At 47.1% G+C, this 27,876-nt stretch overlaps 1 protein-coding gene across 4 annotated transcripts in view; it reads right to left on the reverse strand.

Annotated features, from left to right (window-relative positions):
• Window positions 1–27,024, reverse strand: part of LOC137432940 (ethanolamine-phosphate phospho-lyase) — a gene marked incomplete in the record, with an annotated part of 103,347 nt that extends 76,323 nt beyond the window's left edge. For 2 of the 4 annotated variants that reach the window (XM_078783752.1, XM_078783751.1), the window contains 1 exon segment: window positions 26,865–27,014. In XM_078783752.1, coding sequence (XP_078639878.1) covers window positions 26,865–26,926 — 62 coding nt within the window. 4 annotated transcript variants of the gene reach the window in all.
• Window positions 27,025–27,876: the final 852 nt, after the last annotated feature.

Below are 27,876 nucleotides of genomic sequence, written 5' to 3' on the forward strand. Positions count from 1 at the left end.
GTCGGTTTGACCACGTTCACATGGACTTGGTGGGACCTCTGCCCCCCTCGCGGGGTTTCACCCACGTCCTCACCATGGTGGACCGCACCACCCGGTGGCCGGAGGCCGTGCCTTTGGCAGCAACAACGGCGGCGGACGTCACGCAGGCGTTCATCGCCACTTGGGTTGCCCGGTTCGGCGCCCCCTCGGACATCTCGTCCGACCGCGGCCCCCAGTTCACCTCGGAGCTCTGGGGGGCGGTAGCGCGGGGGCTCGACGTCCAGCTGCACTGCACCACGGCCTACCACCCCCAGGCCAATGGCCTGTGCGAGCTCTTCCATCGCGCCATGAAGGCCGCGCTCCGGGCCAGCCTCCGTGATGGCGGCTGGGTCGACAGGCTCCCCTGGGTCCTGCTGGGCCTCAGGACGGTGCCCAAGGACGACCTGCGCACATCCGCGGCGGAGTTGGTCTTCGGACAACCGCTGCGGGTGCCGGGCGAGTTCCTCCCCTGACTCCACGGCACCATGGTCCGCGGCGCAGCAGCGCTCCGCCCTGCAGGAGACCGCCCGGAGGTTCGCACCGGTGCCGACGGCGCACCATGGTTGCCCGCCAACGCACGTCGCCCCGGAGCTTCGCACGGCGGAGTACGTGTTCGTCCGCCACGACGCCCACCGGACACCGCTGCGGCCCCCGTACGACGGGCCCTTCCGCGTGCTGGAGACCGGGGTGAAGCATTTCACCCTGGACATCGGCGGTACTCCTGACCGCGTCTCCGTGGACCGCCTCAAGCCGGCCCACCTCGACTTGGACCACCCCCCGCCAGCGGCTCTGCCCCCGCGTCGGGGCCGCCCCCCGGCGGTCGGACCCCCGGCGGGCGGACCCCCGGCACCGCCCAACACCGCCGTCACGCCACCCCCCTGCCCTGCACCCATCCCAGATGCCGCCAGAGGCATCCCAGATGGCATCCCGGCATCCCAGACGCCGCCAGCCACCAGAGGGCGCTTCGGCCGGGTCATCCGGTTGCCCCGCAAACTGACTCTTCAGGTGCGCGGGAATTCTGGGGGGGCGCGTGTGGCGGACACGATGGCTCGCTGGTGCAATGACATCATTCCGCGCACCAGTGGGTGTCGGCCACGCCCCAGGTGAGGCGTGGCCTCCGGATATACACGCGGGCTCGCAGCCCCGAGCACGGCAGTGGTGACGAGTGAGCAAGCAATAAAGAGCTCGACTTAACCCAAAGCGTTGTGGCCTACCTTTGTTTAACGTGTGTGCCCAGCACCACACAGTGATGAATATTATGAACCACAAACACGTATGATTAGCTTTTTAAACAGTCGCTGATGCTGTTTATCACAATAAATGAAGAAATTTGGAGGAATCCAGACATGCGTGAGGTACGTTTTACTTACAGAACTGAGCGAAGATGTACTGTACTCTACGTGCCCCATAAGTGTTGGGTTAATAATGTTGCGGATATGGGATTTGGCCTCCATCCATATCCGCTTGTAAATATTCCCCTATTTCCCCAATACTCCCCAACTATCCCCAATCCCCCATTCCCTAGTCCCATTATCTGTAAACAACACTCTGTAGCCCCGACCTTCCCCTTTTTCCCCCATTAAATGTCGTACCCAGGTTCACCGCATCTCACGTAGACAACTATAGGACATCTTGCTAGTTATTCTTAGTCTATGTCAGTTAAGGACTCGTTTCCATTAATTCTGACTCTTCGTTGCACCAGAATGTGATTGTATGGCACCGTTAGAAAGTTTAGGACCTCCCAATACCTCCCCGCATCTCTTCCTCATGGAACAACAACACCAACAACAACAACAGCGGCGGCGGCGCGGAGGCGGCGCAGGGAGTGTGCGTCCTCACTCCGGCTTGGTTAGCCGCCATTGAACATGTGCTCCGACGGGGTTACCACCCAGGGGCTCGCTGTCAGCTCCTCGTCAAGGGCGGAGCCCGGTAACCCCCCGCACCCAATAAGAAGCGGCGGACCGATTCCATCTGGGGCGGAGCTAATGAGCCGAGGGCGTGTCACTCCCCGCTGGGCATGCGCAGGAAGACGGAGGTGACGTCAGATGCGCCTCAGCTTGGAGAGAAAAGGACGCCACCTCCAGCGCGACGATACCTCCCCGTATCTCTGGACCGGACCGGGTCGATTCTGCCCCTGAGCCAAGGTGCACCTTGAGCTATCGACTGCCTGCCCTTCCTTGCCATCAATCCCTGTGTGAGTCAGTCTTGTCCCGTTTGTCTGTGGTCTGTCGGGCATAAGATACGACTGTATCTAAGTGCCCATCTTGCTGTGCTTTACCTCTTGCCGTGTAATCTAACCGTTCTGCATAACCAATATTATATCCTCCTCCGGAGGTCTTGAGAACTGTACCCCTTGTGTCGTTGCCTTAATCCCAGCCGTTGTGTCCTTTCCTTCATTGATCTAGCGTAGCGCGATTCGGCCAACGTTCGAGTGTAATCGGGTAAACTGTGCGAACACGGCGGCCATTCCGCTCGGCCCATCATAACATCTAAGTCGTGTCCGTAACAATAACATGACCCTTCCTGGCTCTAACGTGGCGTTTTTCGTCGTGAACTTTTGAAACTCGCTCCTTCTGTTTAACACGAAACTGAAAGGGATAGTCTAGTAGGAAGACTAGGTCCCCCTGCACCCCCCGGAGATATACTTCTAATCAGTGTTTCTAGATTGGAAATAATGTGTAGAAAATGACTAGCTATGGCCCCAAGCTGAAAAAATGTCCCACATACCATTTGTATGCAAATTACTGCTGCAAATTTTATGCAAAATTATGCAAATTTTATGCAAATTTTTGATGAGGAGTAGAGTTGAGGGGTCTTTGAGGGCTTCATCGAGGTGCTCTCGGTTGCAAGACTGGGTCATTCTGAGAGGCACAGCAGGGTCAGAGATCATGATGTTCTCCTCCTCAGTGAATCTCTCCATCAACAGCCTCTCCATTGCCTCACACACTGTTTTGAGGCAAAAGAGGGACTTTGCGTAGGCCTTTCCACTGAGAACACCTTTGAGAGATCCACTTGTTACTAGTTGTGCCTCAAAGAGAATCTCTGCATATCCAGAACCACGCATCTTGTGTCCAGTGAGCATCCCGATGTAGTTCATGGATGTGTGGAAGGGTCCAATCGTTACTACATGACTAGCAAATTCATTTGGCCAGCGCCAGATGATGGGAAGGGCTTTCATGCAGACACCCAGATCAAATGTATTCAGGACCCATCTCTGACCCACCTCAGCAGTTGCTGCCTCGGAACGCTTCAGTAGCTCACGAACAACTGCGTTGTCTGTGATCGGTTGGTGGATAGGCGTGCAGTAGTCGACTGTTGATTTGCTGGGTGGGGGAGAACCAGTTGCAGAGGTGAAACCCCCTAGCCCAGGCACAGGCTGCAGGCCATTGCCATGCCATGCAGGCACCAGGCACAGACCGATCACAGACAACGCAGTTGTTCGTGAGCTACTGAAGCGTTCCGAGGCAGCAACTGCTGAGGTGGGTCAGAGATGGGTCCTGAATACATTTGATCTGGGTGTCTGCATGAAAGCCCTTCCCATCATCTGGCGCTGGCCAAATGAATTTGCTAGTCATGTAGTAACGATTGGACCCTTCCACACATCCATGAACTACATCGGGATGCTCACTGGACACAAGATGCGTGGTTCTGGATATGCAGAGATTCTCTTTGAGGCACAACTAGTAACAAGTGGATCTCTCAAAGGTGTTCTCAGTGGAAAGGCCTACGCAAAGTCCCTCTTTTGCCTCAAAACAGTGTGTGAGGCAATGGAGAGGCTGTTGATGGAGAGATTCACTGAGGAGGAGAACATCATGATCTCTGACCCTGCTGTGCTTCTCAGAATGACCCAGTCTTGCAACCGAGAGCACCTCGATGAAGCCCTCAAAGACCCCTCAACTCTACTCCTCATCAAAAATTTGCATAAAATTTGCATAATTTTGCATAAAATTTGCAGCAGTAATTTGCATAAAAATGGTATGTGGGACATTTTTTCAGCTTGGGGCCATAGCTAGTCATTTTCTACACATTTTTTCCAATCTAGAAACACTGATTAGAAGTATATCTCCGGGGGGTGCAGGGGGACCTAGTCTTCCTACTAGACTAGGAGGAAGCCCGGGGTGTGCTCATTTACCAAGCAGCTAGCTAGCGCTTGCCAAGGCAGCCGTTCCTTAACGGTTTTGAATGGAGTGCTTGCTCGAATGCTTTAACCACTTGGCGATCTCTCCATAAGAAACTTGGTAAATGAACACACACCCAATGTTCTTGAGACCAGTCCATAGGTCGACTGTAATCTCTATACCCAAAGAGGAATGACCCTTTTTGTCCCTCCCGCAGTTAGTGGGTGTACTAGTATATGAAATCCATTGATCTTTATTTTATATTAAGCATTATGTTGGCTTAGCAGTTGACGTGGCTAGCTTAAGATCTTAGGGTCTTCAGTTTGACCCCCTGTTGTGCCACTTAAAAACACCAGGTGGGTTGATCTTTCTGAGGCCGAGAAAATGAGTACCAACTTACTGGAAACAAGGGACACTGCATCAGCAGCACAGCCCTAGTCCCAGTAATAGTGCAACAACAGGTGACAGGGTATTGATGCCCATGTGGTATGGGAACCCAACAATCCCCTCAATAACATGCTTGCCCATAGCGATAGTATATCTGCTTGACATTTCTCGTGAAGGCAGTGCTTGTGCTGGGAATTGACCGAAGGTAATGAAACAGATGATAAAAAAATCAGTTAGCCTGAAGGGGATGTTGAATTAATTGACACTTTGTGCTTTGTCTCAGGATGGAGAGAGTCCTCTTGGTGTCTTCACTGAAATGTATATATCTGTACCAACTGCATTTTTAGAGGTTTAGCTGCTGCTGCTGCAAAATGAGCAAGGACACAGATATACCCTAACAACCAAGAAAAAGACGTAAAATGTCATAACCTCTGTGGTTTTAGTAATGTTGTTGTACAGAGTTGAGTTAAAGGCCACCAGTCGGCCATTTTCGTCGGATTACTAAACAAAATCTTCTGCATGTGTATACTTTCATGTATTGTACCTTTGTGCCAAGTATGAACAAAATCGGTCCATACCTCTCTTGCACACATGGACGGACGGACAGACGAGACCCAATCCATAAGCTACCGTTTTGGACTAAGTCCAACGGGGGCTAATAAAGTCCAAAGAAAGAGGAAAGTTGATACATCTACTGTACATGGATGATTTAATGATCTTTGCACCGAATGACAAAAAATTGGCAGAACAATTGAATGAGAAAAACGGCATTCTGACAACATCCAAATATAATTTGGTCTAGATACGTGTGCCAAGTGCACAATCTTTCAAGGTACACCAACAACAACATAAAGATCGACCTAGATACAACAATACAGGCGATAGACAATGAAGCATCTTACAAACACCTTGGAGTGGAAGAGGGCCACCAAATTTGTCATAAACAATGCGCAAAACTATTAACAAAGAATACCTACGCAAAACAAGGAGTTCCTGAAAACATATCTCACCCCAAGAAACAAAATCAAAGCCATAAACCAAATAGCAGTAACAGTGATCCAGTCCAGCTGCGGATTAGTAAACTGGCTATAAAAGGACATAAAAAAACTTGATATCAAGACAAGAAGACGTCATGCAGAGCAGGATACTTGCAAAATCCACTCCCCCCCCCCCCCCCCAAAGGTTGCCACGGATACATCAAATTGTAAATTTCATTAAGATTAAAAATGACGATCATAATATAATCAAAGCTCGGGTCAATTGTATTAAAATTGATTCTTTTTCAGGTGAAAATTGATGATTTCAGGAGTTTGATCTTGAGTTCACCTTTGATATTTTGACCTAAATTAGTTGGTTTCCCAAATCAGTGATACACTATGTAATTGCTGTTTAATTTTTTCAAGTTAATCGGATGAAAATTGATGATTTTTCATATGAAAATTGATGATTTTGGAAGTTTGACCTTGAGTTGATGTTTGACCTTTTGACCTTAAAATAGTTGGTTTCCCTATTTAGTGACTTAATATACAAATGCTGATCAATATTCAACTCAATCGGACGAAAAATGGCAATTCTAGAAATTTGACCTCCAAATGACCTTTAACTTTTGACCTCAAAATCAATAGGCTTCTCAATTGTGACGACCTCTACCACTTGGTGAAGTTTCATGACGATTGGTTTGGAATTGTGACCTGTAGGCGAGTGACAAACAGACAGAGAAACAAACAAGAAGACGTCATGCAGGGCATGAATGAATGAATGAATGATCGTTTTAAGGCCATTTTCCCCACTTGAGCGGGGTTGGCCTTGCGGGCCCCATGACAATCATGGTTCCCTGTTTTGAGGCAATGTTTTTATGGCCGGATGCCCTTCCTGACACCAAACTTAGTCGCCTCTTACGATGCGCAGGGATATGGTGTACCTATTCTAAACCAGGGTACACACCGGGATCATTCATCCCAGCAAGCTGGTACTCAAGTTGCCGACCTCGGAAGGATGACAGGCTGAGTCAACCCCCCTGGTGTTAATTCAGCGATCGACCGGGATTCGGACCCAGGATCCTAGGATCCCAAGCGGCACCCTAACCGCTAAGCCAACACCAGGCTAAGCCATGATACTTGCAAAATCCACCCCCTCCCCCCAAAAAAGGTTGCCATTGATCCAGCAAATTGTCCATTTCCTGAAGATTAAAATTGACGATCTTGATCAAAGCTCGGGTCAATAGGAAGAAAAGTGACCATTTTTCAGATGAAAATTGATGATTTTAGAAGTTTGACTTAGAGTTGACCTTTGACCTTTTGACCTCAAAAATAGTTGGTTTCTTAATTCAGTGAGGCACTCTGCAAATGTTAAATTTTCAAGTCAATCGGATGAAAATTGATGATTTTTCAGATGCAAATTGATGATTTTGGAAGTTTGACCTTGAGTTGACCTTTGACCTTTTGACCTCAAAAATAGTTGGTTTCCCAATTTATTGACTCAATGTACAAATGCTGTTCAATTTTCAAGTCAATTGGATGAAAAATGGCGATTTTAAAATTTCAACCACCAGTTGACCTTTGACCTTTGACCTCTAAAGCAATAGGCTTCTCAATTTTAACGACCTCTACAACTTGGTGAAGTTTCATGACCATCGGTTTGGATTTGTGACCTGTAGGCGAGTGACAAACAGACAGACAGGCAAACAAACAGACAGACAGAACAAGCGTTACGCCTAGGTCCCCCGTCGGTGAAGTGATGTGAGTTGACAAAGTGGAAGACGCAGAAAACATGCTATGATATGATATTTCGCTCACAAGGTTCAGATATACATGGAGGCGGCCATCTTTGATTTTGACGTGGCGACCCAATTTTCAATAGCGTTCTTCCTTATGCCTAGATACACCCACACACCAGATTAGAAGTTGGTACTTCGCTTATTTTTCAAGATATTCCGCTCACAAGGTTCAGACATACATGGCGGTGGCCATCTTGGATTTTGACGTGGCGACCCAATTTTCAATAGCGTTCTTCCTTATGCCGAGATACACCCACACACCAGATTAGAACTTGGTACTTCGCTTATTTTTCAAGATATTCCGCTCACAAGGTGCAGACATACATGGCGGTGGCCATCTTGGATTTTGACGTGGCGACCCAATTTTCAATAGCGTTCTTCCTTATGCCGAGATACACCCAAACACCAGATTAGAAGTTGGTACTTTGCTTATTTTCCAAGATATTTCACTCACAAGGTTCAGACATATATATGGTGGCGGCCATCTTGGAGTTTGACGTGGCGACCCAATTTACAATAGCGTTCTTCCTTATGCCGAGATACACCCACATGCCAAATTAGAAGTTGGTACTTCGCTTATTTTTCAAGATATTCATCTCACAAGGTTCAGACATTCATGGCGGCGGCCATCTTGGAATTTGAGGTGGCGACCCAATTTTAAACAGCCTTCTTGCTTGTGCCTAGATACACCCACACACCAGATTAGAAGTTGGTACTTCGCTTATTTTTCAAGATATTTCGCTCACAAGGTTCAGACATATATATGGTGGCGGCCATCTTGGATTTTGACTTGGCGACCCAATTTCCAACAGCGTTCTTCCTTACGCCGAGATACACCCACACACCAAATTAGAAGTTGGTACTTCGCTTATTTTTCAAGATATTCATCTCACAAGGTTCAGACATACATGGCATCAGACATACATGGCGGCGGCCATCTTGGATTTTGACGTGGGTTGCACCCACACACCAAATTCGAATGCGGTCCTTCGCTTATGCACGCACGCACGCACGCCCGCATGCAAACACGCACGCCCGCACGCACACACGCACGGACGCACGGACGGACGGACGGACACACGGACGGAGGGGAAAACCATAGTCCCCCTTTCACTCCGCTGTGCGACGGGGGACAATAAGAAACGCAACCGATCAATATACTTGAAAAATGTTCGCATTTGCAAGTAAAAAGGAAACTCCTCACTATCCACAAAATGTTCTTCTAAAATCAGTGCATTCCAAGAATGTACCTGCCGAGGAAAGGAGGTGGCGGCCTGATGTAACTCAATCAAGTGCACAGAGCGATGACTGAAGGATAGCAGACTAGCAGAGTGCATGAAGTTCAACAGACTACCGAATACAATTTGCATACAAGTATGAACAAAACAAACCAGAAAAGGTATCTCTCGCTCACCTTGTAAGACCTCCAAAAACAGGTGTGATTGAAGATGTTATGTGCCAAACACAAACAGCAACAAATACACTCCCAATGATTGCAAAGAAAGGCGAAAGGAAAATACACGACGAAATATCAACAGATATAGTGACAACTGAGAAAAAGACAAAAGAGTAGGAAAATTCAAAACAGAGTTGGACAGATTGGGGATAGACAAAGAAGGATTCTTGGAATGGCTAAGATGAGGTCAGCTCAACTGGAATGGAGAACAAATCATACTAAATGGCCAAGACCAAGGACACTACACCAATGGCTTCAAGAAGATGGCGGAACTGAATCAATCGGCTAAGTGTAGGTTCTGCAAGGTAGAAACAAAGTACGAGCCACTTCCTATTTGGATGTAAAAAACTCATGTCAGAACAGCTGTACACACCCAACTCTTTCCTCTAGGGCTTCAAGTAGTCAGTGCACCACCATCGTGTGCCATCCCCATCCAGACCCACGATCTTTATTACCCCCATTATCCCGTCCTACCTCCTCTACCCCCATTTGCTGATTTCAGTGTCTCCTTCCCTTCCCTCCTTTTCAATTAATTTATCCCCTTGCCAGTTGTGCCCAATAGTTGCCCCACTACTCTCACTGTGAATTTAACCTTGCACTTCCAATAGCCTCGCTCTTGTAGAAATAAAGTGTAATATTCAGGATCTGCTGTGAAATTAGTGAAATGGAAAATGTTAAGTGCTGTCTGGGTAGAGTACGGTTGCGTGCACACGTCTGAGGTCCCTTATATCTACGTTTGGTCTATGTAATAATCGAATGCGACGAAAAACGTTCACCTTAGGGATTCTTTAGACACAGCATTCACCTTAGGGCTTTTAACAACGTTCGCTTTAACAGAGCAGCACAAAGTACACAAACATCAGAGGTAACTGCTGAATAAGCATATTGAGCAATCTGCTTGCCCTTTGAACTCATGAAACCCTTTCGCCCCTGTCATCAGGCTGACAGGATGGCCTAGACTCGAGAGGTATTCACACTTACTTTTGAGCTGCCTAGTCCGGGGTAGTGACTCTCATCGATGTCTCGCAGGCAGGGTGTTGCATCAAGGTGTGTGTCGTCCCTCAGATTGACGTTAAACTGCACATTCCATCTACCAGCATTAGTTGATGGATGTTAAAGATTCCATACCCATGAGATCAAGGATGTCTCTCTGGACATATCTCGTCCTTTTCATACAGTCTGGCATCCCGCCTTACTCTCCAAAGTCCCTTCCTATGGTATCCAAGGCCAACTCCACACATGGCTTACACTGCCTTCCTCCACTCTCGTAGCCAATGTGTGATGCTCAATGGAATCCTTTCATCTCCTCTCCCTGTCAAGGCTGGAGTACCCCAAGTCAGTGTTTTGGGCACAGTCCTATTCTTAATCTTCATCCATGATCTCTCTGACTCTGGAAAATCCCCGTTTATCTATTTGCTGATGACTCCACACTGTGCCGGGACATCCCTCATTCCAGACAGACAGGCCGCAGCTTCTTCCCTCTCTTCAGACCTAGACAAAATCACAAGCTGGTTAAACACTTGGAACATCTATTTCAATCCTGACAAATCTCACACTCTCACTATCCCTCCGAAAGGACCGTGTGGCAAACCCTCCCATCTACTTTATTAACACTCGGACCTACTTGATCTCACAATTCAGAATTCCATGTTGTTTTTTGTCAGATTTTTTTTTTGTCTGCAGAATCGAGGCTCGTGAAAGAGCTAACATTTATCACACAAACAAATCAAACAGACACACAAAGTATATAATAAGGGGAGCGGTAGACAAGATGGGGAGAGAAGGGGAAGCACACAAACACATTTGAGAGCAGGGACATCGGGAGATCTGTGGGAGGGAGAGGGCTTGGAGGGAGGAGGCGTGGGAAGGGGGTTGGGAGGGGGGGAGGGGTGGGAGAAAGTCTCTACTCTCTACTCTCTACCTCATCAGTCAGTCAGTTAGATCAGTCAGTCAGATCAGTCAGTCTCGACTCTCTACCTGGGTTAGAATCCCGGCCCAGCTCTAAACTGTCATCCTGGTGTTTCACAGGCATGGAGATTCATCAATGTGTGTGCCATCCTTCGGATGGACATTAAACTGGGCGTCCCGTATACCGGAAGTAGATCTTTACTTCCTGACTGAGGCGAGGGAGGACATAGCAGACGTGGAAACATACTCGTCGGGGGTTTCTGGTGCTGATCTACGTAAGCCACTCAGGAGGGTTTTGGAATGCGTCAGGATGATGGGTGTGGAATCAATGGCCGCCATATCGTCAGTGAGGGTCAGTTTCACAGGCTCTCCAGTAGGGTGGCATGAGATGCAGACTGTGGCGCGATGTCTAATCCCCAGCACATGGACCATCCGGAACCTGTATCGCAGGGTCTTCTCCTTCAAGTTCCTAAGTCGAGCGTTTGAGATATCCTCTAGACTTCGATCATTAAAGATCCTGAGCAGAGGTTTGTGGTCAACAGCGATTATGAGGTCTTCACATCCCAGAACAAAGTATCTGGCCTTGTCTAGGGCATCAGCAACTGCTAGGGCCTCACCCTCAACTGGTGCATAACGTGATTCAGCAGGGTGGGTGAATCTGTTGCCAACGAGCAACAGAAGGGTTTTATGAACCTGTTGCCAACAGAAGGGTTTTATGTTGGTACAGGTACAGTGTTTCTGCAGTATCCAGAAGCCAATGCCAGTCTTGGACCAGTCTGTAGCGAGGCACGTGGGCTTGCTTGGGTCGAATATCCGGACACCCTCCTCGATCTCACTGGCAATGACAGCTTTCGACTCTTCAAATGCATCTTGGAGGTGCTCATCCCACTTAAACGGTGTACTAGGTTTAAGTAGTTGCCAGAAGGGCAACATCTTCTCAGCCATACTAAAAGCGTATGACACTTGATTGACAAGTCCAAACCAAGAACGTACATCTGTGATGTCCTTGGGTGTTGGGAAATCGAGGATTGCGCGTAGGTATTTCCTGCAAGGACGGACACTATTGGGAGTTATTTCGAACCCAGCAAATTCCACTATATCTTCGCCAAACACAAACTTGTCAGGGTTCAGGGTGATTCCATTCTGTCCACAGGTGTCAAGCCACTGAACAGCCTGGAAGAAACTGTCTGCCAGTGAGTCAGACCATAGCAAGACGTCATCAACGCATTTGGTCTTATTGGGGATGTCAGACACGATCTCGTCATAACGTCTTGTATATCCATCGCCAGACGCAATATACCCTTGAGGGGCTGTTTTATAGCGGTATCCACCCCCAGGGTGTGATGAAGGTGGTCAGGTGCCGATCTTCTTTGCAGATGGGCACGCTGTGGTAACCGTTCCACGCATCAAAGACCGTCTTCTTCTTACCGTTCGGAACCGATCTAGCCTGATGAAAGGGTGATGGCGTGTGATGTGTTTCCCATGTAGCATGGGCGTTGAGGGCCTGGAAATCAACGGTGCGGCGTGGCTGGCCATTCTTCTTTGCACAGACAACCATTCTATGGCACCAGGTGACGGGTTCACCAATGGGGCTGAATTTTATTTTTCCGGGGAGTGTTAAGTTGAGGTTTGCAGGGAGATGCTGAGGTGATCACCGGGAAGAGCTGATTGCGCTGAGGCGGGAGATTCTTGTCAGATCTCGATCCGCAAGACCGTGTTCATAAATAAGACCAGTTCTCTTTGTTAATCCAGTTGGCGGTTTATTGCAACTTCAAAAATGAACACGGTCTGAAAGACATAAGAATGAACATAATGATCGGTAATGATTAAAAATCCTCTAACTTCATACATATTGGTTGGTACCTTTCTTGGAAATGACGAAAGAAGATAAAACTTCGGGGCCGGATAAACATCCTCGAGTATTGAAGGAGATGGCAGAGTAGGTAACCATGATGTTAACATAATAACATAACGACATACTTGCCTGCTGTGCCAACATGAGTTCGTGCCAGTGATGTATTACAGGCCCACCTTTTTTTTTTTCTTTTTTTTTTTGTATACTGAATCGAGGCTCGTGAAAGAGCTAACATTTATTTCACAAACAAATCAACCAGACAAACAAAATATACAAAAAGAGGGAGCGGAAGACAAGATGGGGAGAGAAGGGGAAGCACACAACCACAACATTTGAGAGCAGGGAGAAGTGTGGGAGGGAGAGGGCTTGGGGGCAGGAGGCGTGGGAAGGGGGGGGGGGGGGGTGGGAGAAGTATAAAACACAAGGGGACCGAAATTAGAGGGGATGGAAAAGATCAAGGTTTTGGATGGGGGAGGATAAGAGATGGTGGTGAACAGCTGTTTTAAAGACCTGGAGGGTGGAGTGGGATTGAAGAGAGTGAGGGAGTTTGTTCCAGAGGCAGGAGAAAAGAGGAATGAAGGAGTGAAGGTGAGCAGAAAGTCTTGATTTTGGCAGTTTAACCATAAGAGGGTTGCAGGCAGATCTTGTGCGACCTGTAGGAATATTTGGGGGACAGAGCCCAGAGAGGGCTGGGGGGGCAAGGCCAGAGAGGAGTCGGTAGAAGACGGAAAGACCACCAACCTGCCTGCGGTGAGTGAGTGAAAGGCCCTTGGAGTTAGCTTCATCGCGGGAGATTCCAATGATTCTGAACGCTTTGGTTTCAACAGCGTGAAGACGGGCTAGGTGTGAGGTAGGAGCACCAGACCAGAGGGGAGAGCAGTATTCCATAGAGCTGCGGATGAAAGCCTTGTATGTGGTGAGGAGCTCAGGTGTGCCAAGGAAGGACTTCGCACGACGGAGGATGCCCAGTCGGTGACTGGCTTTGGAGGCCAGATTTGAAATGTGGTTTTCCCAGGAAAGATCATGGCAAATAGTGAGACCCAAAAGCTTGAGTGACAGAACTTCTTGGAGAGGATTATTCAGAAAGTGGATGGGAGGGTTTTCCAGTCGGTCTTTTCGGAGAGACATCGTAAGAGTGTGAGATTTATCAGGATTGAAAGACATGTTCCATTTGTTTGCCCAGTCTGTGATTTTGTCCAGGTCTGCAGAGAGTGAGGAGGCTGCAGACTGCCGATCTGAGGGATGAGGAATGGAGCGACAGAGAGTAGAGTCGTCAGCAAAGAGATAGAGAGGATTTTCAAGAGAGTCAGAGAGATCATTGATGAAGACCAGAAAAAGCACAGGGCCCAGAACACTACCTTGGGGAACTCCAGCCTGAACAGGAAGAGGAGATGAGAGAAACCCATTCAGGGCCACACGTTGACTACGACCAGAGAGGAAGTCCGCCAGCCATGCGTGGAGATTTCCATGGATACCAAAGGAGGAGAGTTTGGTGAGCAGAGCAGGGTGCCAGACCGTATCGAAGGCACGTGAAATGTCAAGGGAGACGGCTCTAATTTCCTGTTTGGCGTTGAGGACCTCCATCCATTGTTGAGAAAGCAGAAGCAGCATGTCCAGAGTAGAGTGACCAGGTCTGAAACCAAATTGATGATCAGAGATCAAGCCATTGGAGAAGAGGAAAGATTTCATATCTGAAGCAATGATGGATTCCATGACTTTGCTGATAATTGGGAGGAGGCTGATTGGTCTGTAGTTGCTGGGATCTGTTTTTGCACCTTTTTTGTGCAAAGCGGTGATGTTGGCTGATTTCCAAGCAGATGGAATGCCCATACAATGTGATCGCCATACAGATTCTTCACAAGAACAGCCACATCACTGATCCACCCAAACTTCAACTGGTTGTAGGCATCCAAAGATTTCCACCCCTTTAAGTCTTCCAGGGTGTAAATACTTTTTCTAAGCATAAGATCTGGATATAAAATGGTTGTAAATTTCGTCTTGGTTCTGGACCTTTCTGGATTTGAGAATTCATCCAGGCCCGTGCTGCCGAGAACCTGCATTGTTATAACTAGTGAGATACCCGTGCTACGCATGGGTGGGAGGCCAGAAGCAAACAGGCAATGCAGATACGGCGAATGCTAAAGCATGAAACCAATAAATTGCACATTCCTGTAGCACCCTCAGTCACACGTCAGACATGGACAGCAAGTTCGTGAAGGACTTCCATGAAAAACGTACCCGTTCGCAAACCAACGGGTACGTTCACGTATAGAAACATCAATCATGGGTCCGTGGTGAATCTGCATATGGCGATCCGCGAAGCTTACGTTTAGAAAGTAGAAACCATCACGGCATGTCGTCATTCACTTGAACTCGATATCTCTTTTTTCATTCCAAACAACATAACTCCAATCACAAATTAATCACAATCACAACATAACTCCATCAATCACAATTAATCACAATCACAACACAATCACAATCACAAATCACAAACAAAACAACATAACTCCAATTCGATTGATGCGCATGCGCAAGATTGGAGGTCTCGTCTCTTCAAAGCTGTCCATGCAATGCACGCTCGCTTTCGAAGTTAAGTAACTTTTCTCAATTGTGTTTTTGTCGAAACTGGTCTTGTATGTACCTATTGGGGTGTCTTGAATAGTATTCTTGGCGTTGGTTTTTCATACCTGTGTACAGAATCGTCGGTCTCTCTTATCGCGTATTCTGAGGCCTAAGTGTAGTACTAGGCTACTGTGTCCAACCTTGGCTTGAGGCTTCGTTTTTGTCTCAGCGGTTCTCTGATCGCGCTGCAATTATTTTCCAGTCTCTGTTTTTCACGGTCTTTTCATCCCATACTTCCTTGTTTTAAAATCTCAAAAAAAAAAAAAAAACCCAAAAACATTTCCTTCTGTCCTTATTCATTTATTCGTTCTTATTTGTTCGTTCGTTCGTTTTTCGACCACGTTGTTTCGTTTGTGATCACGTTGTTAAAAAATGTCTCATCTGACCCCTGAAGACCTGTATTCTGTCATATTCTAAAACACCTTTTTCTTCTTCTTCTATAAAAGGATGCTTTCGACTTGCTCACCAAATCCATTCATTCCAAAAAAAAATTCCATCTCTTATAGTGCCCTAAACTCTCCAGCACTCCATCCTCCCTCCAGCGTCCTCAAACGTATTTTTGACTCGAATGTCTCAAGAAACTCATTTTGCAATAAATGTTCGTTTCCCATTAATCGTACATTTTTCAAAATCCCATCACCCCAAAATCCCATTTCCCATCACCCCTCCCCTCTAAATCTACCCCCTTGCCCATCCCCTCCAAATCATCCCCATCACCCATCTCTTTCAAATCTTCCCCCTTGCCCCTCCCCTCCAAATCTTCCCAATCACCCATTCCTTTCAAATCTCCCCCCACACCCCTCCGCTCCGAGACTCTCCCTCGCTCCTCCCCTCCTAGACTCCCCTCTCACCCCTCCCCCTCAAAGCGTCCTCCCCGCTTCTTCCCCCTTCCAACTTTCACCTTAATCTCCCTCAACCTTCTGCCTCGCTCTTCCCCCTCGTCAAATAACACCTCACTGCGCCTCTCCCAATCACCATCAAACCTTTTGTCTGCCCCATTCTTCCCTTTCTCCAAGCTATTCTGTAATCTCCGACACACCTTCAACAGCTATCCCTACCTCTTCCTCCTCTTCCACATCTTACCCTACCGCTCCCCCCCCCCCCCTGTTCTGTATCCGATGCTCCCCCTTCCTCTTCCTTAACAGTATGGACCTCAAACATCCGGGGCCTTCGCTCAAACTTGTCTGATCTCTCCATACAGGTTGCTTCTGACAAATCAGACGTGATCTGCTTAACAGAAACTTTCCTCCTTCATGATGTCTCTGATTCCTTGGTATCTCTCCCAGGTTACTCCCTCCTCCGGTATGATAGACCTGAGCCTCGTCCTGGAGGTGGGGTTGCTATCTTTATAAAAAACTCTCTTCCTCACTCGCCCTGCACTGCCCTCTCTCCACCTCACCCCCAGGAATACCTTTGGCTACGGCTTCCCCTTCGCTCCCACCTTTTGTTCATATGTGTGTTGTACCGTCCACCAAACAGTGATGACTCCATCTACATCTCGCTGTCTGAGAATATGGACCAACTTCTATCTACCCATCCCAACTCTCTCTTCCTCATATGTGGTGATTTCAACTGTCACCATGCCAGTTGGCTGGGTGTGGGTACCGCTCTCACCAGCCATGGCTCTTCAGCAAAGGACTTCTGTGACTCACTGGGACTGACACAATCTGTCAATTTCCCGACCCGGATTTCAGTCAACGGAGCATCTTCTCTTCTGGACTTGGTTATGACTAACTTCCCTGAAAATGTCTGCTGCTCTTCTTCTGCTCCAATCGGCTCTTCTGATCATGTGCTTGTTAAAGTGGACATCTCTCTGACCATTCTCAGAGAGCCTCCTCAGCGTCGACGAGTCTGGCATTTCACTCAGGCCAACTGGCACGGTCTTCAAGCAGCCATCAATCATCTGGACTGGTCTCCCATCTCTACTGCCTCTGACATAAATTCTTCCTGGGAATTCTTCCAAAGCAAACTGCTCTCTCTCATGCACAGATTTATCCCATCTCGTCTTCTGATGTCTTACCCTTCCTCCCGTCCATGGTACACGGAAGCTTGTGGTGAGGCTATTGCCCAGAAACAACTTGCTTTCGTCTCCTGGAAAGCAAATCCAACGGAAGGAAATCTCATTTCCTTTCACAAAGCCCGAAACAAGTGTGTGTCCACCCTCAGGAGAGCCAGGAAACAATATCTCTCCGTTCTCAGGACCGAACTCTCTTATCTGTCTCCCTCTTCCAAATCCTGGTGGCATCTGGTCAAATCTGTTTCTGGTGTTTGTTCCCCCTCCATCCCCTCCCTCACCTCAAATGGCCACACGGCTGACTCAGCACGTGAAAAAGCTGAATGCCTCAACTCTGTGTTTGCCTCTAAATCTTGTGTCCCAAACCCATCCCTCTCTGTACCCACCGTACCCAGTCGTACCCAGCTGCTCCTGGACTCTGTGTCCTTTCCTCCTGACAAGGTGGAAAAGTTTCTGTCAACCCTCGACTCGGATTCTGCAACTGGACCTGACGGCATCAGCCCACGGGTCCTAAAATCCTGTTCTTCCGCTCTTTCACTCCCTCTCTCTGTTCTCTTCACCCTCTCTTTTGCTCAAGGTCATCTTCCATCTGCTTGGAAATCTACCAACATCACCGCTTTGCACAAAAAAGGTGCAAAAACAGATCCCAGCAACTACAGACCAATCAGCCTTCTCCCAATTATCAGCAAAGTCATGGAATCCATCATTGCTTCAGATATGAAATCTTTCCTCTTCTCCAATGGCTTGATCTCTGATCATCAATTTGGTTTCAGACCTGGACACTCTACTCTGGACATGCTGCTTCTGCTTTCTCAACAATGGATGGAGGTCCTCAATGCCAAACAGGAAATTAGAGCAGTCTCCCTTGACATATCACGTACCTTCGATACGGTCTGGCACCCCGCTCTGCTCACCAAACTCTCCACTTTTGGTATCAATGGAAATCTCCACGCATGGCTGGCGGACTTCCTCTCTAGTCGTAGTCAACGTGTGGCCCTGAATGGGTTTCTCTCATCTCCTCTTCCTGTTCAGGCTGGAGTCCACTAGGCAGTGTTCTGGGCCCTGTGCGTTTTCTGGTCTTCATCAATGATCTCTCTGACTCTCTTGAAAATCCTCTGTATCTCTTTGCTGATGACTCTACTCTCTGTCGCTCCATTCTCCATCCCTCAGATCGGCAGTCTGCTGCCTCCTCACTCTCTGCAGACCTGGACAAAATCACAGACTGGGCAAACAAGTGGAACATGTCTTTCAATCCTGACAAATCTCACACTCTTACGATGTCTCTCCGAAAAGACCGACTGGACAACCCTCCCATCCACTTTCTGAATAATCCTCTCCAAGAAGTTCTGTCACTCAAGCTTTTGGGTCTCACTATCTGCCATAATCTTTCCTGGGAAAACCACATTTCAAATCTGCCCTCCAAAGCCAGTCGCCGACTGGGCATCCTCCGTCGTGCAAAGTCCTTCCTTGGCACACCTGAGCTCCTCACCACATACAAGGCTTTCATCCGCAGCTCAATGGAATACTGCTCTCCCCTCTGGGCTGGTGCTCCTGCCTCACACCTAGCTCGTCCTCACGCTGTTGAAACCAAAGCATTCAGAATCATTGGAATCTCCCGCGATGAAGCTAACTCCAAGGGCCTCTCACTCACTCACCGCAGGCAGGTTGGTGGTCTTTCCATCTTCTACCGACTCCTCTCTGGCCTTGCCCCCCCAGCTCTCTCTGGACTCTGTCCCGCAAATATTCCTACAGGTCGCACAAGATCTGCCTGCAACCCTCTTATGGTCAAACTGCCAAAATCAAGACTCTCTGCTCACCTTCACTCCTTCATTCCTCTTTTCTCCCGCCTCTGGAACAAACTCCCTCACCCTCTTCAATCCCACTCCACCCTCCAGGTCTTTAAAACAGCTGTTCACCACCATCTCTTATCTTCCCCCATCCAAAACCTTGATCTTTTCTACCCCCGCTAATTTCACCCCAATTCCACTTTTTTGAAATACCAACTTCTGTCCTTGAAGTCCTTGGTGTCCTTGTGTTTTATACTTCTCCCTCCACCCCCCCCCCCTTCCCACGCCTCCTCCCCTTCCACACATCTACCTGCTCTCAAATGTTGTGTTTGTGTGCTTCCCCTTCTCTCCCCATCTTGTTTTCCGCTCCCTCTTTTTGTGTGTTTTGTTTGTCTGGTTGATTTGTTTGTGAAGTAAATGTTAGCTCTTTCACGAGCCTCGATTCAGTATACAAAACAAAACAAAACAAAACAAAAAAAAAAAAAAAAAATCACAAAATAAACTTTTAACAACATTGTTAATGTTTCCTTCATTGTAAAAACTACCAAGTCAACAGTTAAAAGGATTTTGAGCCGATAGGTGTTACGGCTTTGGCAAGATCGATGGAGACAGCGATCTATTAGCTTATACACCGCCCAAATAGCTATGTGGAATTGTCTCATGTAGAGATTAAACTCACGTCGTTTGAACTTTGGCCGAGGTCATTATTTACTTTTAATGATGTTTATATACGAATCAAAAAGAAGATAATTGGTTTTGGGTCGTCCTTTCCGCATATCCTTTCCGCATATCCGCATATCCTTTGGTCATGAAAGCCTTTGGATTTCCCATTCGCCTTGAGTTTGCCTTACACAGTGGCGCCTTTGGATTTCCCATTCGCCTTGAGTTGGCTTTACACAGTTTTGGACCACGTGACTCTTTGGGCCACTTCGGCCGCATACGCCTTTCTGCTGTTTTGGCAGTGTGACCGGGCCCGCCATCTGAACGGGGTTCGGGTTTCGAGTCGACATCGCTCTAATGATCACTGGAGGGGATCAACTTTGAGCTATAGAGGCATTGGGGAATGTTTTTTTTTTCACTCACTTGGAGCACAGTGAGTTATCCTATACTAGCTGATGGTACCATCATAATATGTGTTGATTGTACTTTTGATTGCTATTATTGTTGTATCGTCATTCTTGTGTGATTTTTAATACAATATTTGTTTGTTGATAACCATTGGTGTGGTTTCCCTATTGATTTTTGACACAGAACAACATATTTTTCTGCCGTGGCTCCTCTCGGGGCTCGGGGGGGTCGGGGAGGAGCACGTAACAGAAATTGGGGGCTTGTCCAATTGACTCGGGGGCTCGAAATTGGGTCTTCGTCCGGGATTAAATTCCCTGATAAATTCGTCCGGGATAGAATTCCCTAGCATTCCCAAAATTCCCAAATTTGGAATTTTTTTTTCCAACATTCCCAAATTTTTCAACAAAAAAAAATCGGAAATTTTTTTGTGTGAAGGTTAACAGGTGTTAACTGATAGTCACCATTGTGTTTGACGCAGGAAAGTTTGCGGCGTCCCCTAATGAGGCACAGTTCCAAGCATTAAAAAAATCGGAACTCTTGATATTGGCCAGACATTTTAACTTGGAGGTCCGAGTTAGTATGAAGACGGCAGAGATGCAGACATTGGTGGTAGAATCTCTGGTGGGACAGGGAACATGGACAGAAGTAGCCTTGGATTGGTTACCCGAGGAAAAAGAAAATTTGGAGCTCCGGGAAACGGAGATGCAACTGCAGAGCCAGGAAAGGTTCAAAGCAGAGGAAAGGAGAGCTGCAAGATAAATCGAGGAGAGAAGAGCAGAGGAAAGGAGAACTGAAAGGGAACTCGAAGAAAGAAGAGAAAAGGAAAGAGCAGAGGAGAGGAGAGCCGAAAGGGAGTTCAAGGAACGTGACATGGAGTGTCAGAAGGAAATTGAACTCAAGAAGTTGGAATTAATGAGAGAACGGGGAGAGGTAGCATCCATGCCGGCTTGTTCGACAACTAGTCAGAACACTAGGGATGTTGGTAGGCAGGTGAGGCTGGTTCCACCCTTCAATGAAAAGGAGGTAGCCAAGTTTTTTTTACACTTTGAGAAAGTGGCTCAAATGCTAAAATGGCCTGTGGAATCCTGGACGATGTTAGTGCAAAGTGTTCTGGTGGGTAAAGCTCAAGATATATTTTCGGCTTTACCGATTGACCAATGTGCAGATTATGAGATAGTGAAGAAAACCATTCTCAAAGCCTATGAATTGGTCCCTGAAGCTTACCGGCAAAAATTCCAGAACGCCAGGAAGAGGGAGAGTGAGACCCATGTGGAGTTTGCCAGAATGAAAGAAACCATGTTTGATCGGTGGTGTGATTCGAAAGGGGCTGGGAAAGACTTCAAACTGTTGTGACAATTGATCTTGGTGGAGGAATTCAAACAGTGTGTCCACGCGGACATTAAAGTACATCTGGAGGAAAAGAAGGTACCAGAGTTGTATGAGGCAGCAACCGTGGCAGATGACTATGCCTTGACACACAGGATGGGGTTCCACAAACCTAACTTCCCGCCTAGAGTTCGTCAGGGGAGTTATGGTACATCCGGTGCGGAGAACGAAAATTCATGGGGGCGGCCTAGAGATGACTATGAGGACAACTCTGCTACCGCGTCTCTTAGGGATCAGAAGTCTACAGTTCCAAGACAGACTTATCTTCCGGGGGGGCTCGAGGCAGACCACGAGTTTTTCCTCCGGGCCTACTTGCGCTTTTTGCAAGAAACCTGGACATTTGATGTCTCAATGTTATGCCCTGGAAAGGAAAAATCAGGAGCGGGGTGAGACTAGTACAACCCCGAATGCTTTGGCAAATGTGAGAAATCGTCTTTGGAGGACAGAGCCTTGTGAGGGTTCCCATGCCAAAGTTACGGCATCACCGAACGACCTTGTTCAAGAGGGTTACAAACCATTTATTTCAGAGGGGTTTGTGTCACTGGATGGAGACTTGACTAACCAGATACCTGTTAGGGTATTGAGGGACACAAGAGCACATCAATCTTTGATGCTTGAGGGCATTTTGCCATTGTCAGAGAAGATGGCAACTGGTGTCAGTGTTCGTTTACAGGGGGTTGGTGGCTATGTTAAAGCCCCACTTCATGTCATCCATTTGCAGTCTGATTTGGTGTCAGGACCGGTCACCGTAGGTTTACAAGCCACTCTTCCTGTAGAGGGAGTATCTTTTGTTGTCGGGAATGATTTGGCCGGTGGTCAGGTTTCTGTTCACCCGATGTTTGTTGAAAAGCCTCGTATTGAAAATAACACCGCACAGGTAGAGCAGGAGATTCCAGGTATCTTTCCATCCTGTACCGCGACTCGTGCTATGGGTAGGAAGCGCCCTGAAGAGAAGAAGAAGTACCCTGAAACTAAGTGTCAGCACACACAAGTCAGGGATGGAAGCAATGTTGGCAAGCTCTTTGTAGGTGGACTGAACTTCAACACAAGGGAAGATGTTCTGGATTCTGTCTTCGGCAAATATGGACCGCTCTTGGAAGTGCTGCTGATAAAAGACAGGGAGACGCAAAAGTCAAGAGGATTTGGCTTTGTCACATTTGAAAACACAAAGGATGCCAAAGATGCAGTAAAGGATTTGAATGGCAAGGATTTGGATGGTCGGACCATAACAGTAGAGAAGGCAGGCCATAGGCGTCGTGGGCACTACAGAGGAGGAAAACGTGGAGGTTGTTTCAGGGGTGGCTATGGCTCCTGGGGTGGGAGTAGTAGTTTTGGTGGTGGCCGCAGTCCATATTATTATGGAGGCTCCCAGAGTTACGGCATCGCCCGAAGGGATGATTATCAGGGTAGTTGCCGAGAAGGAGACCGCTATTCACGTGACTACAGCGACAAGCGGTCCAACCGTGATTTTTATGAAAGTTAGGAAGAGTTGAAGCACTGAATGCTGCGGAGCAGCCGACCCAAGATTCCTACACGGATTAACCGTGAACGCTGTGATTAATGATCATTAACGCTAATGATCATTAACCGTGAACGTTCCTAAAGGCGTCCATGTAGTGAACTTTCCTACACGGATTAACCGTGAACTCCACGTTCCTAAAGGTGTCCATGTAGTGAACTTTCCTACACGGATTAACCGTGAACTCCACGTTCCTAAAGGCGTCCATGTCGTGAATACTTCCAGGCCTCACCACCCAACCAACATGGAACCTGGGTCTCAGCTCGGCCTCCCAGAAAAAGTGCTATAGATTTGCTTGACTTTGGATTTTTGATCACAACCCCTTAAGCTTCATTCAAAAGAAAATAAAAATAAATATCAGAGGTTGATGTGATGGAGTTTGGCTTTGCAGGAGTTCATCTGGGAAATTGAGCATGTAAAGGGCAGCAGGGACAATGTCGTTGCTGATGCTTTGTCCAGAGTGAATTAACTTTGAAAATCTCTGTAGGTTGTTTGAAGTTTTGTTGCTTTATTTTTGGGAAATATTGATTATATCGTTGCTCACGGGAATTGATGATTTGGGTGTGAGTTTACTTTTGTTTGTTGGGAGAGTTTTGCCGACAAAGAAAGTTTTCACTTTGTTCAAACTTTCTTTCTTGAGGGGGGGGGGTGTTACGGATTCGTCACTTCCGGTGTTGTGGTTTTCATCCACTTGAAGCATTTCTGGTTCTATGTATTATTATTATTATTATTATTATTATTGTTTGAGGGAACTAGCCATTATTATTGTCAAAAGGTAAAAAGGTTAATGTTAAATGAAACAGGATACAGGATTGGGAACTGGAAGATGAAGAAGAAGAGGAGGTGAGAGAAATAAAGGAGCGAAAAGTCAGACAAGAAGCTGGTTGCTTTGCATTCTGGATCGAACGTTGTCGAGCAAGAGTCACGAGTGAACTTTGAATTTCCTGGATAGGAATTCCTGCGATAGGGGTTATCGCTGTGACTGATCAACCTGGGTGTCAGGCTCGTCGTTGGGATTCTGAAGAATCATCGCCGGTCGTTGCGACTCGAGAACGAGCCGTCGGCCATTTTGATTCGTGCGCTTCGCGCGTCAAGCAAGGTATTTGCTTCGTCACCCATTTCCACCGCTTTCAGACATATCTGATGTGTGTGTGTGTGTGCACCGTGGCTTTTGGAAGATTAATTTGCGGTTCGCCGACTGAGCCGTGAAAGTTCAGACCTGGAGGGCGCCTTTGGATTTCCCATTCACCTTGAGTTTGCCTTACGCAGTGGCGCCTTTGGATTTCCCATTCGCCTTGAGTTTGCTTTATGCAGTTTTGGACCACGTGACTCTTTGCGCCGCTTCGGTTGCATACGCCTTTCTGCTGTTTTGGCAGTGTGACCGGGCCCGTCATCTGAACGGGGTTTGGGTTTCGATTCGACATCGCTCTAATGATCACTGGAGGGGATCATCTTTGAGCTATAGAGACATTGGGGAATGTTGTTTTTTTCACTCACTTGGAGCACAGTGAGTTATCCTATACTAGCTGATGGTACCATCATAAGATGTGTTGATTGTACTTTTGATTGCTATTATTGTTGTATCGTTATTCTTGTGTGATTTTCAATACAATATTTGTTTGTTGATAACCATTGGTGTGGTTTCCCTATTGATTTTTGACACAGACTAACATATTTTTCTGCCGTGGCTCCTCTCGGGGCTCGGAGGAACACCGTGACCAGGGGGTCGGGGAGGAGCACTTAACATTTGGCACACCTGAGCTCCTATATCCACCTACAAAGCTTTCATCACCAGCGTGATGGAGTACTGCTCTCGCTTCTGGGCTGGTGCTCCTGCCTCACATCTTGCTTAGGTTAATAGGTTAACGCCATGGAAACCAAGGCCTTCAATATCATTAGAGTCTCCTGCGCTGAAGCTGAGTCTTGGGTCTATCACTTTGCAAATGCAGACAGGTCGGTGATCTCTCTGTCTTCTACCACATCCTTTCTGGTCTTGCACCCTCTGCTCTTTCCGTGCTTTGTCCCAGTCAGGTTTATGCAGGACTCACACGGTCCACCATCAACCCCCCCTCTCATGAAACGACCTAAATCCAGGATCACTGCTCAACTCTACTCATTTGTTCCTCTTTTTCTTCCCATTTGTGCGATCAACTTCCACAATCTCTTCAATCTCATTCTTACCTCCAGGTCTTGAAGAGAGCTGTTCACCACCATCTCAGATCGTTGCCAATCCAAAACAATGATCTTTTCTCCACTCGTTAACTCCACCCAAATCCCTCCTCCTTCCTATTTTCCAGTTTCCCTCCTTGGAGTTTCCTTCTGTGTCCATCTTGTCCTCATTCATGCTTGTTTTGCATCATTTTTTGTCTGTTACGTCCTGAACCGTTCAGTGTATTATCTCTTCCATGAGCATCGACTACCGGTATGTATACAAAAAAAAAAGAGAAAAAGGGCAATTTGATACGGGTGGTTAGCACCCACAACAAGGCCGTTCCATGGACCTCGTGACTTAGCTTGGTCACTATTAGAGATCAGGCAGGCGTATGCCAACGAATTAGTGTGGCGCATCTACCGGCTTGGTTGGCCCACTCAGCACGATATTGTGGTGGATAGACATGTGATCCGGTCTGGAACGACAAAATCAGTCGGCCAACGTGACAACTTTGAAGCGGGTCGCCGGGATTCCTACCAGGCAACTGGCACAGCCCGACGGCTGTAACAACAAGAAGAAAAATACATAAAAATGTCATAGCCACCGTGGTTTTAGTAATTTTGCTGTACGGAGTTAAAGGCCGTCAGTCTGCCATCTTTGATCGGATTACAAAACAAATTATTTTGCATACGGATACTCTCATGTCATCATTCATTATCTGTGTGCTAAATTTAAACAAGAGCGGTAAATGCATTTCCAAGAAATGGTTGAGGACGTGTTCAATATCAGGTTTTTTACAACTGAAATGGCCACCAGTCTACCAGTCGGCCATCTTTAATCAGATCGCAAAATAAAGTGAGGTGCACGTATATGCCGTCATGTGCTGCGCTTGTGCCAAGATAGAACAAAATAAGTCGGACCATGCATGTTCAAGAACATGTAATGAATTTAAGTTCAAGTTCAAGATTTGAGTTCAAGAACATTGGTTGGGGACACATTTAAGTAATAAAATGGCCGCCAGTCGGCCATCTTTGGTTAGATTACAAAACAAAATATTTTGCACATGTATATTCTCATGTATTGTCTTTGTGTCAAGTTTGAACAAAATCGGACAATGCATTCAATAAATGGTTGGGGACACATTTAAGTAACAAAATGGCCGCCAGTCCATCTTGGATCTGATGTCGAAAAAAAGATTTGCATAAGTAAGCTGTCGTTCGTTATCTGTGTCCTAAGTTTGAAGTCCAACTGGGTCCTACGTTTGATAATAGGGTCCTAATACCCAAGTCCAACGGTATAGCTATAATAATATAATGGCGATGCATTTCTGCAGCATAATTAGTAATGTGCACCAGCATTGGCTGGTGGACGTTCAATGTCCCTTGGTGTCGGTTACAAAGAGTGGGTGAGTTATCACCGGCACACGAGACGAATTACAAATTCCCATCGCCCAGAAGGCAAAAGCAAACCACCCAAGTTCATCCTAGTCTTAGGGCAACTTTGGCAGCACTGAAGCTGACTTTGGGGAGATAGAGGTAGAGAGAGATGGAGACAGAGAGATCGTTAATCGCCTCGTCCTGAAAGCGAAACACCATGACGGAGGTTTACAGTTGTGTCGTCTTCAAACCCAGGCTTGGCAGCTCAGAAGTAAGAGTCCGTACCTCTATGCCATCAATAAAACATGGCAAATGTCAATACAATTAGTCGTACACAGGAGGAACCATCGGGCACAATCGTTGGCACAAGCAGAGTAATATGATCGATGGATAAACACAGCACGTGATGTAATCCTCACCCGATGAGCTTCCCACGCAGTGCCAACGTTTCTGATTTATCAAACAACTCCCCAGAAGCCATAATGGGCGCGAAACTTGGGAGAAAGTTCCCAAAGTGCACACGAGGCAAGAGTTTCACACCGGCTCTTCCAATTCTCACCTTGGGAATGTGTTCTGATATTTACGCCCTGACAGTTATATATATATACAACGAAGTTAGCAGTAAACGGAGGGGAGGGACAGGGACAGGTGCTCTGTGGGTGGTTGATCAAGTGCGACGTGGTCGGGGAGGGACGGCGCAGGGGGAGGAGGAGGAGGAGGAGACAAACGATCCAAAATATACCCCTTTGTAAACACACATGACGTGTGAATCAAAGCGGATAAAAACAAACAAACAAACAAAATTTGTGTCGAAAGAACTAGGATGTGGAACACTGTGAACGTCATGAAATACGACATTGGAGGATTTCTTTTAATGAGTAATTCCTGATCCGTGCGCCAAACATACTGGAGTTTGGAGAGGGCACCGAATACATCGATTTATTACGTACCCCCATCCGCAAACACGACCTACACACATGTAATTTCCATGGATTTAATGTGTGTTTGTGCATCGTCATAGTTTAGGATGATAACGTTTGTAGGTACCTTTTTATCTCACCTGGAACGAAGTTCAGGGGAGCTAATGCGATGGCGCATTGTCCGCCAGTCCGTCCGTCAGTCCATCAGTCCGTCCGTCAGTCCGTTCATAAAAACTTGAAACTTCTTCTCCGAAACCGCTGATGGGATTGCGACCGAATTTGGCACAAATGATATTTGTTGTGTTTTGACTAAAGTTTGTTCATTGCATCAAAAAAAATCGGGATCTAAGGGGGTTTACCGGGGTCAAAGTGGATCCAGGTTTGAACCCCCAAAATAGGAATTTGCTTTTTCTTCTGAAACTACACACAGTATTTCCATGAAACTTGACCACAACCTTCACCACCCGTGATGTACCGGTTTATTCACGGCATTAAAAAAAAAATCAGACAG

The sequence above is a fragment of the Myxine glutinosa genome, chromosome 8, assembly GCF_964187855.1.
Source record: "Myxine glutinosa chromosome 8, kmMyxGlut1.1, whole genome shotgun sequence".
NCBI classification, from domain to species: Eukaryota; Metazoa; Chordata; class Myxini; order Myxiniformes; family Myxinidae; genus Myxine; species Myxine glutinosa.